The sequence below is a fragment of the Heterocephalus glaber genome, unplaced genomic scaffold (genome assembly GCF_053883595.1).
Source record: "Heterocephalus glaber isolate CG9 unplaced genomic scaffold, H.glaber_assembly_v1.0 deba00001509, whole genome shotgun sequence".
NCBI classification, from domain to species: domain Eukaryota; kingdom Metazoa; phylum Chordata; class Mammalia; order Rodentia; family Bathyergidae; genus Heterocephalus; species Heterocephalus glaber.
Window position 1 is genome coordinate 55,376,128 of NW_028258325.1, and position 19,296 is coordinate 55,395,423.

The 19,296-nt window shown below is 36.5% G+C and overlaps 1 protein-coding gene across 3 annotated transcripts; it reads left to right on the forward strand.

Moving 5' to 3' along the window:
* The first annotated feature begins 211 nt into the window (after positions 1 to 211).
* Positions 212 to 1,372, forward strand: LOC101707712 (S-adenosylmethionine decarboxylase proenzyme 1). Of its 3 annotated transcripts, none has more exons than XM_013073944.3 (2): positions 212 to 374; positions 462 to 1,372. In XM_013073944.3, the coding sequence occupies exons 1-2, from the start codon at positions 259 to 261 to the stop codon at positions 1,261 to 1,263; spliced, it is 918 nt and encodes a 305-aa protein (XP_012929398.2). In that variant the 5' UTR covers positions 212 to 258; the 3' UTR covers positions 1,264 to 1,372. The 3 variants fall into 3 exon arrangements, with proteins under 3 accessions (XP_012929398.2, XP_012929399.2, XP_004849714.2); XM_013073945.3 differs by having other exon boundaries at positions 212 to 367; positions 728 to 1,372; XM_004849657.3 differs by having other exon boundaries at positions 212 to 1,372.
* Positions 1,373 to 19,296: the final 17,924 nt, after the last annotated feature.

A 19,296-nucleotide genomic window follows, 5' to 3' on the forward strand; every position in this document is an offset into this window, starting at 1 on the left:
AGTGGACTACAAGAGAGTGAACTATATCTGCCTCAATTTCCAAACAGACTCATGTTCGACTTTCGCTCAAACAAAAAAGCCAAGAAAATTTTATTAATCCTTTTTTTAAAAAAAGTTAATATAAAATAGTAAAAGAAGGAACCTGAACTTTATAGCAACACAGCTGGAACAATCTGCATCTGTGGCGGCAGCGGTGGGAGAAGAGATTTAATTTAGTTGATTTTCTGTGGTTGTTGGTTGTTCACTAGTCTCAAGGTGATGGAAGCTGCACATTTTTTCGAAGGGACTGAGAAGCTGCTGGAGGTTTGGTTCTCCCGTCAGCAACCCGACGCCAGCCATGGATCTGGGGATCTTCGCACTATCCCAAGATCTGAGTGGGATGTACTTTTGAAGGATGTGCAATGTTCAATCATAAGTGTAACAAAAACTGACAAGCAGGAAGCTTATGTACTCAGTGAGAGTAGCATGTTTGTCTCCAAGAGACGTTTCATTTTGAAGACATGTGGTACCACCCTCTTACTGAAAGCACTGGTTCCCCTGTTGAAGCTTGCTAGGGATTACAATGGGTTTGACTCGATTCAAAGCTTCTTTTATTCTTGTAAGAATTTCATGAAGCCCTCTCACCAAGAGTACCCACACTGGAATTTCCAGGAAGAAATAGACTTTCTTAAAGCAATTTTCCCAAATGGAGCAGCATATTGTACGGGATGTATGAATTCTGACTGTTGGTGCTTGTATACTTTGGATTTCCCAGAGAGTCGAGTAATCAGTCAGCCAGATCAGACCCTGGAAATTCTGATGAGCGAGCTTGACCCAGGAGTTATGGTCCAGTTCTACATGAAAGATGGTGTTACTGCAAAGGATGTCACTCGTGAGAGTGGAATTCATGACCTAATACCAGGTTCTGTCATTGATGCCACACTGTTCAATCCTTGTGGATATTCAATGAATGGAATGAAATCGGATGGAAATTATTGGATTATTCACATCACTCCAGAACCAGAGTTTTCTTATGTTATCTTTGAAACAAACATAAATCAGACCTCCTGTGATGACCTGATCAGGAAAGTTGTGGAAGTCTTCAAGCCAGGAAAATTTATGACCACCTTGTTTGTTAATCAGAGTTCTAAATGTCATACAGTGCTTTCTTCACCCCAGAAGATTGAAGGTTTTAAACGTCTTGATTGCCAGAGTGCTATGTTCAGTAATTACAATTTTGTTTTTACCAGTTTTGCTAAGAAGCAGCAGCAACAGCAGAGTTGATTAAGAAAAATGAAAAAAAAATGCAAAAAGAGAACACACATAGAAGGTGGTGGCTGCTTTCTAGATGTTGATACCAGGGGCTATGCTTTCCATAACCACCACCTTGTAGTTTCAGAAAGCCCTAGATATAATGATAGTGTAATCATTTTGAAGTGTATACATTATTATATCAAGGAGTTAGATATCTTGCATGAATGCTCTCTTCTGTGTTTAGGTATGCTATGCCATTCTTGCTGTGAATTTGAAGTGCATGTAGAAAAATTTTACTGTATGAAGCTTTGCAACACTTGTGAAAATAATTCAGTTTGGTTCATGTACAATGTAATATTTCTGCAGGTATCGTCCAGGATTCCCCATAGACAAGGCTTTCATCCTCATTGGGTGTTGGCCTCAGCATAATAATCTGGGACTGTTCTATTACATTGCTGCCAGGATTTTACATCCAGTTACCTCCACTTTCTAGAACATATTCTCTAGTAATATTATTGAAACCAATTTCTACTTCATAAAAATGTTTTTGCAACAGCGATTAAAGTTTTTCTTCCATGAGTCAAGTCCTCCTAAGAAAATGGTTCCAGTTACTCATTTTGTGTATTACTGTTTTAATAATTGTTCCTGGATTTGTAGTCCTTGATTTCTTCCCTCACCATGGTGTCTTTCCCCCACCTTCAGGACCCCAAATAAAAGCAACACACTGTTAAAAAATAGTAAGAGACCATGAGAAATCAATCCAGCAGCTGCTAGATGATGCAAAGAATAATATAAGACTGATAGGAGTGCACAAAAGAACAGGAGAAAGTACAATTGACATAAAAAAACCTGTTCACAGAAGTAATATTAGAAAACTTCCCAGACAGAGGTGGAGAATTGGACATACAGATAAGTGAGGCATATAGAACTCCAACTACCCATGATCAAAAAAAATCTACATCTAGACATATAATAGTCAAGATCTCAGAAACCCAACAGAAGAGCAAAATCCTACAGGCAGTGAGAGAAAAGAAACAAATCACCTACAAGGGAAATCCCATCAGAATCATGGCAGACTTCTCAACATAAACCCTCAAGTCAAGGAGAGCCTGGAGTGAAGTATTTCAAGCCCTAAAAGAAAATAACTTCCAACCTAGACTGTTGTATCCTGCAAAATTATCTTTCAAAATTGACAGGGAAATTAGATACTGCCACAACAAAGAGCATCTGAGAAATTTCATAAACACCAAACCAAAAAATTCTAAGCAATATCCTAGAAAAAGATAATGAAGGTCACAACTCCATGAGGCCCAACAGAGGGAAGCACCAGGCAAGGTAACAAAATAAAGGGAAAGGGGGAAAAATAAGAAATAAAAGAGCCAACAACAGTAAAACATCATAACAAGGATGAGTCAAAATCTATCAATTATAGCTCTCAATGCTAATGGCCTTAATTCACCAATCAAAAGGAATAGAGTGACAGAATGGATTAAGAAGCAAAATCCAACAATATGCTGTATACAAGAAATACATGTAACTCAAAAAGAAATTCATAGACTGAAAGTAAAAGGATGGAAAACAGTTCTCCATATGAGAGGAACCCAGAAAAAAGCAGCGGTAGCAATCCTATTTGCAGACCAAGTAGATTTCAAACCAAAACTAATCAAGAGAGACAAAGATTGTCAGTATATACTTGTGAGGGGAACAATCCAAGAGAAAGAAATAACAATCCTAAATATATATGCACCAAATACAAATGTCCCCAACTATACAAAACAAATATTAATGGACATGAAAAGCCAAATAAGCACTAATGCAATTGTAGTGGGGGACCTCAAAACTCCATTATCACAAATACTCAGGTCATCTAGACAAAAAATTAACAATGAAATTCTAGAACTGAACCAAGCTATTGAACAAATGGACTTAATAGATGTTTACAGAGTGTTCCACCCACAAAATCAGAAAACACATTCTTTTTGGCTGCACATGGGTCATTCTCTGAAAGAGACCACATGCTAGCTCATAGGACATGTCTAAGTAAATGTAAAAGAATTGAAATTACCCCCTGTATATTATCAGACCATAGTGCAATAAAATTGGAGATGAATGACATAAGAATCCGGGAACTCCCACAAACACATGCAAATTGAATAACACCCTCTTGAAAAACCAATGAGTCAAAGAGGAAATTAAAGAAGAAATTAGACAATTTGTATAAATGAAAATGCCAGTACAACATACAGGAATCTGTGGGACAAAATAAAAGCAGTTCTATGTGGGAAATTCATAGCAGAGGATGCCCATATTAAGAAAACAGAGAAAACTCAGATAAATAACTTAATGCAGAACCTCAAGCTCCTAGAAAATGAACAGCATAACAAATCCAAAGTTCATATAAGAGAGGAAATTATAAAGATCAGAGCAGAAATCAATGCAGTGGAGGCTAAGAGAATGATGCAAAAAATTAATAAATCAAAGTGTTAGTTTTTTGAAAGAAAAAATAAAATCAATAAACCTTTAGCCAACATTATCAAAAAAAGGAAAGAAAAGGTTCAAATCCATGCAATTAAGAATGAAAAAGGGGAAGTCACAAGAGACCCAGCAGAAATCCAGAGAAGAAATCCAGATGGTGAAATCCATCAATACCTACTTTGAGAACTTTTACTTTAATAAAATGGAAAACACAGAAGAAATGGACAAATTCCTAGATACATATGAATTCCCAATGTCAAATGAAGAAGATATAGAAATTCTAAACACCCCACTTATAATGAGTGAAATTGAAAATGAAATAAAAAATTTAGCAACAAAGAAAAGCCCGGGTCCTGATTGCTTCACTGCTGAATTCTACAAGACATTTAAAGTAGGACTATCACCATTACTCTATAAACTCATCAAGGAAATTGAAAGAGAAGCAAGGCTCCCAAATTCATTCCTGGGAGCAAGTGTTACTTTGATTCCAAAACTAGAGAAAGACCCAACCCAAAAAAGAGAACTACAGACAGACCTCCCTAATGAATATAGATGCAAAAATCCTCAACAAGATACTGACAAACAGAATACAGAGGGTCATCAGGAAAATCATACACCCTGGCCAAGTTGGATTTATCCTGGGGATGCAAGGATGGTTCAACATTCAAAAAAATCAATGAATGTAGTACACTATATTAACAGAATCAAGGACAAAAACCATATGATCATCTCAGTAGATGCAGAAAAGGCATTTGACAAAGTCCAGCACCCATTCATGATAAAAACGCTACAGAAAATTGGAATAGAAGGTCATTATGTCAACCTGATTAAGGCTATTTATGAAAAATCAACAGCCAGTATCATACTAAATGGTCAAAAACTGAAAACTTTCATGCTAAAATCAGGAACAAGACAAGGATCCCCGTTATCCCCACTCCTGTTCGATATTGTTCTGGAAATATTAGCCACAACAATTAGAAAAGAGAAAGGAATAAAAGGAATAAAGAAAGGGAAGGAAGAAGTTAAACTGTCATTATTTGCTAATGATACTTTACATAGAAGACCCAAAAACCTCAGTCAAAAGTCTTCTAGACCTAATTGACAGATTCAGTAGAGTAGCTGGATATAAGGTCAATACTCAAAAAACAATAGCCTTCTTATACACAAATAGCAGACTCATTGAGAGAGAAATTTGGGAAACAATTCCTTTTACAAGAGCATCCAAAAAATGAAATATCCTGGAGTCAACCTAACAAAGGAAGCAAAAGATCTCTACACTGAAAAGTACAGCACTTTGAAAAAGGAGATCAAGGAGGATATAAGAAAATGGAAAGACATCCCTTGTTACTGGGTAAGAAGAACCAATATTGTGAAAGTGGCCACACTCCCAAAACTACTATAAAGATTTAATGCAATACAAATTGAAATTCCAGCAATATACTTCACAGAACTAGAGAAAACAATCCAAAAATTCATTTGGAACCAGAAGAGACCTAGAATAGCAAAAACAATTCTAGGCAATGGAGATATGGCTGAGGGTATCACAATCCCCAACTTGAAACTATACTACAAAGCTACTGTGATAAAAACAGCATAGTGTTGGCAAAGAAACAGACCCAAGGATCCATGGAATAGATTAGAAGATGCAGACACAACTCCAGACATACTCAGCCACCTCATGGTTGACAAAGGAGCCAACCATCCTCATTGAAGAAAGATAGCCTATTTAATAAATGGTGTTGGAAAAACTGGATTTCAACCAGCCAAAGATTAAAACTAGACCCATACCTATCACCATGCACTAAACTAAGATTGAAGTGGATTAAAAATCTAAATATTAAGACAGAAACACTAAACTTGATAGAAGAAAAGTTAGGTAGAACTCTCAAAGACATTGGCATAGGAAAAGACTTCATGAACAAAACCTCAGCGGCACAGAAACTAGCAGAAAGAATCAACAACTGGGATCTCACCTTATTAAAAAGCTTCTGCACTGCAAAAGAAACCACCAACAGAGCTAAGAGACAACCTACAATATGGGAAGTAATTTTTAGCAGCTGTACTTCAGACAAAGGTCTACTATTCAGAATATACAAAGAATTGTAAAAAATCAGACCCCCCAAATTCTAAGACCCAATTCAAAAATGGGCATCTGAAATGAACAGACATTTCTCAGACAAAGAAGTAAAAGCAGCAAATAAATGTATGAAAAAATGTTCAACATCACTGGTCATTCAAGAAATGCAGATGAAAACAACACTGAGATTCCACCTCACCCCAGAAAGTATGGCTGCTATCAAGAAATCAACAAATAACAAATGCTGGCAGGGGTGTGGGGAGAAAGGAACCCTTCTCCATTGCTGGTGGGATTGCAGACTGGTGTAACAACTGTGAAAATCAGTATGGAGATACCTCAGAGAACTAGGGCTAGAGGTCCCATTTGACCCAGCTATTCCCCTCCTGGGTATCTTCCCAAAAGAATTAAAAGTACATACCACAGTGATATATGTGCACCTGTGTTTACAGTGGCACATTTTGTAATAGCTAAAGCTTGGAAACAGTCCAAGTGCCCATCAACTGGAAATTGGATAAAGATGTGGTTTTTCTATAAAATGGAGTACTACTCAGCCATAAAGAATGAGAAACTAGAGACATTTATAGCTAAATGGACGCATATTGAAGCCCTAGTCTTAAGTGAAATAAATAGGACACACATGTGTAAATACTGAATAGTTTCTCTAGTGTGAGAAGCTGAAAGTGTAAATAAGGATTTAAATGATTAAAATGAATAATTGATAATTGGAAATAGGAAAAAGTCCAAAGGTGTACAGGTGGTGAGAAGGGAAGGAGAAAGGGAAGAAGGGAAAGGAAAAATTGTAAGAAAAGAAAAAAAATGGAAACAAAATCTATGTTAATAGGGAAGGGTGGAGGAGGTGAAGGGCACACAGGTAATGGGGAAAAAATAAGAACCAAGATACATTATGTACAGGGACAAGCACCCAGTAATATATGTAAACATATTGTATACCTAAAATGTACCAATAAAAGAATTTTTTTTTAAAAGAGCCTTATAAAAAATGGTAAAATATGTTAATTGTGCTAGAGAGAAAAAAACATCATAAGAAAACTTGTATCTGTTTAAATGATAAGGTCTGGATAAGGTGACTGTATGAGAAAACAAATCATATTTTCCCTCACTTGTTAATTTGTTCAAAATACCATTAATTTATTACAGTAAATATAATAAACTTACATAGTGGAGAGTTATAGCATCTATGAAATTAAAGGCACCCCAGTACAAAGCACTGAGAGAGGTAAAAGAAGTGATTCTGCATGATGGATCTGACAGATAGGTTCCAATTTCTTGTGTATAGTGAGCAAAGAAGTGCAAGTGTACATCCAATGGTAAAAGAGAAAGCACCTACATTTATTGAAGATGATGAGAAAACACACTCAGGATAGGTCCGTGCCAATAGAATTGAAACAGTTAGCATGAACAGGTAGCAGTGTCCAGTGAAAGGAAATTAAAAAGCACACAGTTATATCAGGCTTTCAGATTTTAAAAGATGTTCACCCCAGCCAGGTTTCCTCTCACTGAGTCTCTGGATAAGTTTTAGAGGAATGATTGACAGGGTGCTGAGTCACCCCAGGGGCTTCCAACACACATTCCTGGTTCAGAATCCAGTCTGATTGAATTACTCTACATGAGATGCAGTCTATATGTATGAACCTTTAAGGAGGTTCAAGTGGGGAGAAGGTTAGGCTGGGATATCTAACAGCCAAGTGCTCTGGACTGAAGCTATAATGAGTCCCTTGAACTTTGTTATTTTATTTTTGCTTCTCTTAGGACAATGGAAGGAGGAATGGCCTAGGAATGTTGTGCAAATCCAGAGGAGTAGGTGGGGTATGGTCACCAAGCCTCAACTATTCTGTGTTCTAGAAGCATATTGTTTCAGGGTTCTCACATTGAATGTGGAAGGATAATAACCAGCCAAGGTACCCTGAGATAAGTAAATGACAAATATTGTAATCACTATAGTAAGAGATAAAAAACAACTGAAGCACAGAGTGTACCTCGAAAGCTGCCATGGAGAACACAGGTGATGCAACTTGACTGCACCCCCATGATGTTGACTCTGCCAGATCCCAGAGTACACAAAGGTGGAGGAATTGCTAACCCCATCTAAATGTCAAAGGATGCCTCAGAGAGCCCAAGGGACAAACAGAGCCATAAGGGCTACCACAGAGAGCCCCCTAGAGTGTTGCATAGTAAAGGACATGAATACTCCTGACAACTCAGAATTGTAGATATACTAGTGTAAATGAGCATCTTGGGAGAGCTGCAGACATGGACCTCGAACCATGGGGGCTACTGTATGAGCTGTGTTCAGCACATCTGTGGAGGGTGAGGAGAGGACTACCTAACGCTTCAGATCCGAACACTTTCTTCAGTGTGTCCAGAAGGTGGGAAATAGTCAAATTTCTGATAGAATGAAAGTTTAACAGGTCTGGATCAAAGATCAAGCTGGTCACAACATACTCTCTTAAACCAAAGTCTCCTCTAGAGCAAGGTCTTAAATTTTGCATTCTGTGAAGGCTAAGATAGATAAGGAAGCTGCAGAAGAAACATCTGCAGTCATTAAATGTTGGCCTGGAAAGTTTATGATAGGAAGCTTTCTCTACAACATAAAAGTGCAAGGTGAAACTTCTGATGTAGAAGAGGCAAGTTATACAGAAGATCTGACTAAAATAGTTGATGAAGAATAGCTGGTAAAAATGTTTTCCCATGTTGTGTGTTGTCTCTTCACTCTTGGTAGTTTCTCCTGCTGTGCAAAAGCATTTTAATAAGATGAGATTCCAGTTGTTGATTCTTTGTGATAGTTCCCATGCAACTGATGTTTTGTTCAAGTCTTTTCCTATACCAATGTCTTCAAGAATTCTAATTTACCATCCAGCAGGTTTCATGTTTCTGTTTTAATATTTAGATCTTTGATCCATTTTGATTTTACTTTCTAGAATATATAAAGAACTAGAATATATAAAGTTTACTATCTAGAATATGTAAAGAACTGAAAAAAATCAGACCTCCCAAATTTAAAGACCCAGTCCAAAAATGAGCATCTGAAATGAATAGACATTTCTCAGTTGAAGAAGTACAAACAGTAAATAAACATAAGAAAAAATGTTCAACATCACTGATAATTCATGAGATGCAAATGAAAACAACACTGAGATTCCATCTCATTCCAGAAAGAATGGCTGCCATCAAGAAATAAATGAATAACAAAATGCTAGAGGGACTGTGGGGAAAAAGGAACCCTTCTTCCATGTTGGTGGAAGTGTAGGCTGATGCAACCACCATGAAAATCACTTTGGAAATTCCTAAAAAATCTAAAACTAGTGATTCTGTTTGACCCAGCTATTCTCCTTCTTGATATCTTCCCAAAAGAATTAAAAGCATCAGGCTGGGGATTTAGCTCAGTGGTTTTGCCTTCTGTTGTGCAAGCACAAGGACCCGAGTTTGATCCCCAGTACCAAAAAAAAAAAAAAAGAATTAAATGCATCATACCACAGTGATATATGGACACCCATGTTTATATCAGCACAGTTTGTAATAGCAAAATCTTGTAAATAGTCCAAATGCCCATCAACTGGTGATTGCATAAAGAAGGTGTGTATTTTTTTAAAAATAAAATGGAGTATTACTCAGCCATAAAGAAAGATAAACTAGAGACATTTATAGCTAGATGGATGCATCTTGAGGCCAAACTCTTAAGTGAAATAAATAGGACACACATGTGTAAATACTGAAGTACTTCTCTGGTGTGAGAAACTGAAAGTATAAATGAAGACTGAAATAAATAATAGATATTGTGAAATAGGAAGAAAATGTTCAAAGGGGAATGGGAACTTTGGAGGGGGCGGGGGAAAGGAAAGAAGGGAAAGAAAAATGAGAAAAAAAAGGGAAAAATGGAGACAAAGATTTTGTAAATAGGAAGGAGTGGAGGGCTTGAAGGGAGGGGAAGGGAACGGGAAAAAATGAGACCCAAGATATATCATGTACAGGTACAAATTTCCAACAGTAAATGTGATCATAAAGCATACCTAAAATATACCAATAAACTTAATGAATAAAAATAAATAGTTGATGAATGTGGCACAAGTAAAAAAGTACGTTTTTAATATGTACAAAACAGCTTTATTTTGGAAGATGATGCCATCTAGGACTTTCAAAGGTAGAGAGGAGAACTTATTTCCTGGGTTCCCAGCTTCAAAGGACAGGCATGCTGATGCTACTGTTCGGGGTTAATGAAGTTGGTGACTGTCGAATTTAAACCAGTGCTGCCTTACTGTTCTGAAAATCTTAGGGCCTCGAAGAATTATATCTGTTTTGCTGTGCTCTATAAATGGAACAACAGAGCCTGCATGGCAGCATATCTGTTTACACCATGGTTTACTGACTATGTTAAGACCAGTGTTGAGACCTACTGCTCAGAATGAATGTTACTTTCAAAATCTTGCTGCTCAGTGATAAGGCACCTGTCCCCAAGAGCTCTGGTGGAGATATGTAAGATTAATTTGTTTACAAGCCTGCTAACACAACATTTGTTCTGCAGCCCATGGATCAAGGAGTAATTTTGACTTTCAAGTTTTATTATTTAAGAAATATATTTTATAGGGCTCTAGTCACTATAGCTAGAGATTCCTCTGATAGATCTCAGCAAAGTACCATGAAATCTTCTGAAAGTTATTCACCATTCTAGACTTTGTTAGGAACATTTGTGGTTTATGAAAGTAAGTGAAAATATCAACATTAAGGGATGGTCAGAAGAAGTTGATTCCATCCTCATGGGTGACTTTGAGGAGCTCAAGACTTCAGTGGCAGAAGTAATTGCAGATGTAGTAAATATAACAAGAGACCTCAAGTTGTAAATAGAGCCTGAAGATGTAGCTGAGTTGTCCCAATCTTATAATAAAATAATCCATGTGGAGTTATTTCTTGTGAACAACCAAAAAAAAAAAGAGTTTCTTGAGATGGAATGTACTCCTGCTAAAGATTCTGTGAGCAATGATGAAATGATAACAAAGTATGTAGAATTTTGCATAAACTTAGTTAATAAAACAGCATCAGATTTAGAGAGGATTGACTCTATTTCTGAATTTTGAAAGAAGTTTTACTGTGAGTAGAATGCTACAAAATGCCATCACACGCTACAGAGAAATTTTTCATGGAAGAGAGTCAACCCATGTGACAAGTTTTTATTCTTTGTTATGGTTTGTATCTAATTGTCCCCCCAGTGCCTCATATAGTCATAAGTGGCTTTTTCAGAGGTGGCTGAATCTAGAGTGTGTGATGCTGAGATTAAGGGCATGTGATTTCTAAACCAGCACACTAATTGGTTTGGCACCTATATAATCCCAGTAGTCTGGATAAAAGAGGCAGAAAGAGTCTGTTAAGTTTCCCTTGTTGCTTTTGCTACTGTGTGGGTGCCATGAACTGTTTCTCCTCTGCGATGCCCTTCTGTCATGTGCCACTCTGCCTTGGAGGCAGCCGATTTTGGACTGAAATCTCTACAAACTGTGAGCTAAGTAAACCTTTCCCCTTTAAGTTTGAATATTGGGTATTTTCTCTCAGGAATGAGAGAAAAATAACTAAAGCAATCCTCTTTGAGGAATCGGCCCACAGCTTCCCTAACCTTCAGAAAACAACACCCTGATCAGTTAGTAGCCATCATCATTGAAGCAAGAGTCTCTACCAGCAGTAGAATATGACTTACTGAGAGTTCAGTAGTTGTTAGCATATTTTAGCAGTAAAGTACCTTTTCACTATGGTATATACATTTTTTAAACCTAATGCTTTGCACAGTTAATGAGTGTAGTTTAAGTATGGTGTAAACACAGTTTCTGTAAGCACTGGGGAACCAGTAGATTCATGGGACTTGCTTTATAGCTGCCACCTGGCACAGAATTTGCACTGTATCTAAGGTTGAGTGAACAAAATGAAGGTTGGAAAACAAAACTTCCTTGTGTAGGACCTACTGAAGTGGTCTAGTGACCCAGCTTTTAACATGTAATATATTTTGATTACTACTGGGCTAATTGGGGATTATTCTGTAATTCATAAGGTAAAAACCATCTCCTCTGCCCTCTGTGTGCCCCAATATTATTCTACCTCTTCATTCTCAGGAACCTGGGTAACAATTCAATCCTTCTCTGCTTTCTGTACCAGACCACAGGTCCAGGCAGCCAGTGCCCTGACTGTGTCCTGTCCTGTTCTTAGTACACAGGCATTGAGAGTGCTATATGGTGAACACTAAATAAAAGTTTGTAAGCGTAGATTGTCAAATTAATATGTATATGAAAGGTTTCCTAAATTAACTTATTTTACTGATTCTGTGGGTTTATCTACATTACTTCATAAGGTGTTTTATTACAATAGAATCAACAACATGTGGTCCCATAATTTTGGAAGACTCACACATCAGTAATTTTTAAAAATGTTATTAAGCTTGAAATTAAAAAGCCTTTCCTGCCTTTTTAAAAATAGCCATTGCAGAGAAAATATGTGTACAGATAAGTCTATGTGTTTTTTTCATATTTTATATCAGGGGCAAGTAATCCTCACTATTCTTTCTGTCCATTTACAGAATCTGGTGAGAGAGAAAAAAATCAGAAAATCTGAAGATTTAGAATGCTGCCCATTTCACTACATTCCTATAGAGTGCCAGTTTTGTTTAATCAGAGGAATTAAATACACTTGAATAGTCAGTGAGATCTGGGACTGAGTGGAGATGTAAGGCTAAACTGCTGCATGGTAGATGAAGGAATCTAAGTTTTTGTTTGCTTTGCTTTGGGCAGGAAAGGAAGGTAGAAAGAAGCACAAGGATGAAAAGCACTGAGTCCAGGGCAAAAGAGAACAGGAAACTGGCAAGAAGTCTGATGCTCAATTGGGAGATCAGAAGTAGAGGTAAAGAAATTCTACTGTAAATGACATAATTTTGTTTTTATCTCTGAATAATACATGTTAAGTAACATAAGCCAGACACAGAAAGACACATACCACATTTTCTCTCATGTATGGAAGGTGGAAGGAAAATAACCTAAAAGTAAAGAGGGGCTCTTAGGAAAGAGGAGGAGACTGGATGAGCAGGGGGAGAAGCAAGAGAGGGTGAGAGAAGGGAGGTGGGCCTGTGGACCCAAGCTGCACCGCATGGCTGGTGTAGAGGCATCACTGGGAAACCCACTCATAATTATAACTTACATTTAAAAAAAAACACAGGAAAGGGAATTTCAAATTCTTTTCTCCTCTTGATAATGAAAACACATGGGATAAGAAAAAGAAAAGAAAAGAAATTCTCCTTTACCCAGATGGTGATTGAAACATACCTGTGTACTATTAGTGTTTTGTTCTGTTTTATTGTGTTTAATTTTTGTCATGGAAATAGAACTCAGGTTTCAAACATAACTTATGAAACAAGAGAAAGACAGCTGAAGAAAGAGCTGATGGACAGAAGGAACTGAGCCTTTGTCAGGAGAAGGGACTCAAAGTCAACATATCAGTATGAATTAGAGGCCTTTAGAAAGTCACAGAAATATTGAGAAGGTCCTTGTGTTTCCCATAGACAGTAGATAGGTGAATCAATCCAATTTGTTTGAATTACAAAGAACACATTGACCTTGGATAGCATCTGTGTCAAATAACACTGGCTGATATAATATATAGCATACATCAGGTTGACCCTCCCCTGTTAATTTTCTTCAGCTTTACAGAATCTTTACTGAATCTTTTGATTAACCAGGCATTTAACATTTATTTTGAGAGTATACTGTGGATAACAGCTATGGAGAATGGGCAATTTAATCAGAGAGAATTCTTCTGATATGAACAAAGATTATACCAGAGAATATTCCATAACTATATAGAATGATAATACACATGAGCATAAAGGGACAAATAAAATATTATGGATATTTAGAGGAGGGAAAAATTCTTCCAAGACATTGTAATAGAAAAGACAGAATTTGTATTAGGTCCTGAAAAATAGAAATTATTTGAGCATATGAGAATATTGGGATGACAAGAAATTCATCTTGTACAGAATAAAAAGGTATAGAAAAGATGTAAGATATCTTATATACAAATAAGATATAATAGAAATAAAAGATAATAGGAATTAGGGAGGGTAGATCTTTCTCAAAGCAGGGGATCACGAGATGGAGGGAGGAGGGGAAGGAAAAAGGAAAAAAAAGGAATTAAGATGCATTAGGTCCATGTACCAACTCCACATAAGGAATGTAAACACTACGCACTGCTAATGTGCACTAATAAAAAATTTGGAAAAAAAAAGATAAACTAGAGTATATAAAACATCAGGTTCTTATATGCTGTAATGCAGGAAGAAGAGAAGTAGGTAAGTAGACTGAGCATAGAAATGAGTTCTGTTCAGAAGTTAAGATGGTCAGTTCTACCAGCCTAGGCTCAGACAAAAAGTACTTCTTTATAGATACTTGGAGTGTGGGGTGGGGTTAGAGAAGTCTCTGGAACTATTTTAACAGTATAAGTACTTTATGTGTGTGTTGAATATTTTGCATAAACTATTTGGGAAACTATGGCATAATCTTTAAAGAACACCAATATTTATAAGAATATTGAAGAAGAAATCACAGGACAGAAATACTTTAGAAATAGGATGTGCACAAGTAGAGCCCCATTTTCCCACCTCAGCTAAGGGCAGCACCCTGTCACAGTTGCTGAAAGGGAATCATAGAAATCATTTTAGATATCACCTTTTTCTTTATGCCCCATGTGTAATCCCATAAAATATATGCTTGATCTCTCCACTGTTTTCCATCTTCAACTGTACCATCTGCATCTCTCAGGTGTATAATGGCAGTAGTTGCCTAGTTATTTTTTCTGTTTCAACTCTGGATTCTTGTTAGCTTTAAAATATTTAATTGTAATCATATAATTATATAGGGTAAACACATCAATCACTTGCCATTATATTAATGATAAAAATATAATGTTTTACAGCAGAGTACAAGTTTAACATGCTCTAGTTCCTATATTTTATATAATTCCTTTCATGCCTTCCTTCATTATATTCTAACATTGTCTTCTTTGTCGCTGTTTTGGAGTCTTCCAAATCTATTCCCACTTCTGGGACTTTGCATTTGTTCTTTCTTTGACTGAAATTCAATACTTTTGTTACTTTGTGGCATGGGGGTTCTAACTCAAACTTGTTTAGTTGTTACTTCAATCTTACCTCCTTAGAGTTACCTTCCCATATGTTTTATCTGAAGTGTCCACCTGTTTGGGGCAGTTTGGGATCATATACAAACATAACAAAACATCAAACAAGAACATAGATTTGGTGTTCTAAACAACAAAAAAAAATATTTATTTTTTGTGTTTCTGTGTTTTATATCTGAAGTCAAGATGTCCACAGAATTGGTTCTTGGTGAGAAGCAGAGAAGTGGCCTGGACTGTAGTCACCCAACTTCTTCCTGTATGCTCATATAGCCTGTTTTCCTTGTGTGCATATGCAGAGACAGAAAGGCATTGCCTTTCTTAATAAAGGCATTACCCTCCCGTGACCTCATTTAAACCTCATTAAGTCCCAAAGATTTCAACATATGTACTTTGGGGAAGAGGTAAAATTATTAGGTTCACAGAACCACCTTGCCCCTATCACATCAAAATTCAAAAAGTCTTTTATGACAATTATCATGATTTTCTTTCTATCAGCATCATTTTCTCCTTTTTAAAAATAGATCAAAATTATTTTTTCTCTTTTAAAAATACAGAAATCTACAATTATCTTGCTCACATGTTTGGTAAATTACTTACATTTCCACTAGGCTATAGCTGCCATGTTTTATCCTTATTTGTATCCAAGAAACCAAGACAATTGCCTGGCATGTAAGAATTGTTCACTAATTATTTTAAAAATTAGCAAATGAATGATAGTTGCAGCAAAGCAGAAAATTATTAAAGGCTTCTATAGCATACCCTTTGGAATAAATAGGAAATGCTATTGTTGTTGACATAAAGTTGAAAAACTGATGGAAAGGTTATTAGGAAGGGAGAGTAGTGAGTTAAGTACAAGGTGCACAGGTTAACATAATAGATTTTGGCACAGAAGTTTTAGAAATACAAAGTACTGTAGGGATATAGAGCTAAATAAAGCATGGTCCTATTACTGGTATTTGGCACTTAGTAGCATTTTGCTCTGTGTGTTGGTAAGCATGAAGAAGCAGGGAAACAGGTACTGTCAGTTATAATTTTAGTTCTTCTGGATCACTGGACCCTAGGCTCCTTGAGTAGCCTTATCAGAAGTAATCTCATGCACATGAAAGAGTTCACCTCCCAAGTCTGAAGTATGCACTTGAGGATTTAAGCAGAAAACAGAAACTATTCTGTGTGATACAATTCACACAGGTTATTTCTGTCAGGTAAAAGAGCCAAAAACCAAGACCACACCAGAACCACAACAAGCCTTTATTGTAGGGCCGATCTGCTGGGCTGCACCAAACAAAGGAGAGAGAGCAATATGGCCAGGACAGGGAGTGCTTCTTATAGGAGCTGGAGTGGGGCTTGCAGGAACTGGGGTGGGGTTGAGTGCTGTAGTGGCTAGGGATTGGAGGAGCCTGTGACATCACTAGTTGCTGGGAGGTAGCAAGTATCAGGTTATTCTTTTGGCAGTAAGAGGGGCATGTTGGGAAGAAGGTTGTCTTTTGGTGGGTGAAGCCATATTTTTAAGTGGGAAGCAGGTTATTAAGGGAAAGAGAAGGCTTCCATTTTATGTAGCAGCCATCTGAAGGCAAGGGAAATCTAATAATGTCCAGCATCATATCAAAAATATGGGGTGGTTATGAACATAAACATGGAGAAAACACAGTAGGTCCATCCCTGGGCACAGGTCTGCGGGGAACAATGCAGAGCGTGGAGGTTTTGATTGAATGCAGATATAGGATGTCTAGCAGAGAGAAGGTGATCACAAATGCCTCATTTCAACTTTACTGGTCCTGATGAACTGCCCATTGGTCAACTGAACCAAATCTGAGGGCCAGAAAAACTTGCTTTAATTCTATAGAATTTCATCTCATTGTAGGCAATGAAGATTAACTAGCATGGAGTTCCAATGTTTTGTCATCATTTATATCTAAAATAATTCTTGGCATACATATTAATTCCTCATTAAGTATTTCAAAAATTAGTGGAGAAGATGAAAAGTTTCAAATAAAATGAAATCAAACAAAAGAAAGTTATAAAAACTATTATGAGATAGCCTGTCTGAGTAACTAGGAGGATGATATATTTGAGAGTAGGTCATAGAGCATCTGAGAGCCAAGTGGAAGTTATCTAGCAGAATGTCTTATTCATTAGTTAAGCTAATTTAAAAATACTTTATTGTAGTTACCAACTATACAACAACTATTTATGTGCCAAAAGCATTATGCTAAACACTTTAGAACCCATTGAGACAGGAATCTGGGAGAAAACTATTAACATGTTCTAGCTCGCACAAATACAAGGTGGTAGCAAGGGGCTTGAAATTGAAACTGTGTGGTAGAACTGACAGATAGATTCCAGGGTCTCATACAACAAAAAAAGAATTGCAAGTGTACATCCAACAGTAAAAGAGAAAGCAGCTGCATTTATTCACGATAACAGGAACATAGACTCTGATCAGGTCTGTGCCAGCAGAAACAAAAAAGGTGGCATGAACAGATAATGGTGTTGGGATGGCAGGAAAAATAAAAAGCACAGATAAATCAGGCTTTCAGATTTTAAAAGATGTGTGCCCCAGCCCAGGTGCCTTTCACTGGATCTCTGGATAAGACTGACAGGAATGATTGACAGGGCGCTGAGTCCCAGGATTCACTCCGATTAAATTACATATGTGAGATGCCATTCATAAGAACCTTTAAGGCAATTCACATGGGAAAAAGGTTAATGAGGATCAGGCCAAGAGATCTAACAAGCTTGTGCTCTGACCTGGTGCTAAAGCTCCAGTTTCAGAGTCTTCGTTACTTTATTTTTTGCTTCTCTGAGGACAATTGATGGAGGAGTTGCCCTGGGGTTTTGCCCAAATTCAGGTGGTGTGGGGAGTGGTCTTCCAGTCCCAAATGTGTTACCTGTACTAAACTCTCACCTTCCCAATTCCAAAGTCAGTGTTTTTTTAATTTCATTCTTTTATTATGAAATAATACAGATCAGTGTAACAATTCACAACAAACCCTTCCATATCTTCAAAGGCAACCAATATGATATATAAGTGCTATTGTTCACACTGTTCTATTAAATGTTTCATTGTGAATTTTGCATTTTTTCTCTCAATATATCAATCCATGTAACTATATGTGAATTTTGTATTTTCTTTCTAAATACTGTGTAATATTCTATTGTAGATATAAATATATGGTATTGATCTATCCCTCTATTACTAAAAACTTATGTTATATTCCAATTCAGGCCAATAAAAGCCATAATACAGTGAATATAGTGACAGGCATATTTTTGTGTATACATGTAAGTACTTTTGAGGCCAATACACCAAAACAGAACTGATTGTCTCTTTTTTGTTTTTAAAGAAATCCTGTTACTCTGAAGTAATATAATTTATTTTCATCAGAGTTTTGGAATTTTAATTTTATATTCTGGTCTTCAATCTATTTGGCTTTTATTTTTGTATACAGTGTAAGGTAGAGAGCAAAATTTTTTGCTCATATAAATCTTCCACTTAGTGAGTAGCCCATTTTTACCCCAATGATTTCAATGGCATTATCATACACAAAATTCGCATATCTTCTTGGATTGTTCTATCAATCTTCAATTTATTTCCACTGATTATAGTCATGGAATGACGCAGTTTAAATGACAACAGCTCTTAATGAAGTATGTAATGATAATAGTGTATCATCCCTAGTTGTTTTGCTTTGTCAAATTTGTTTCAGCTATTTGAGGTCCTTTAACTTCTCATATATTTTAAAGCAGTTTGTGAAACTCAAGTATAACTAACTGGTGTAAATTTTGAGTGGAAGTACATTAGAGATTTTGGAGAGAACATGTTTTTACAATATCAAGTCTTTTCAGAAATAATTACATTTCTCTCAATTTTACAGGTGTTCTTTTAGGCCCTTCAACATATTTTTTGTCTTTATAGATATAAATGTCTCGTAATTCATTATTGTATCTATTCTTACATATTTTCTTTCAGCACATGTTTAATTAGCTATTTCTTACATAAAAGGCTATTTTATCATTCTTTTCCCAATCTTCTTTTTTCTTGTTTAATATATTAGCTGGGAGCTTGAGTAGTATGTTGATATGTGAATACTGGGTATCTTCTTTCAGATGTGAGTGAGAATATTAATTAAATACCCTCAGTGAGTAAGGTGTCTGCTGAAGATATTTCACAGCTTTTTCATAAAACTGTTCACATGGTAATGACTCTCTAATGTTTTATAAATCTGTTAATGTCTTCACAAGGCTTTTCCATATTCACTGGTTTCTGCTCTAGAACCAATTATGTAATGTGCCATGAGGTGCTAATTCCTTCTGAGGGGTTTTCCATACTCACA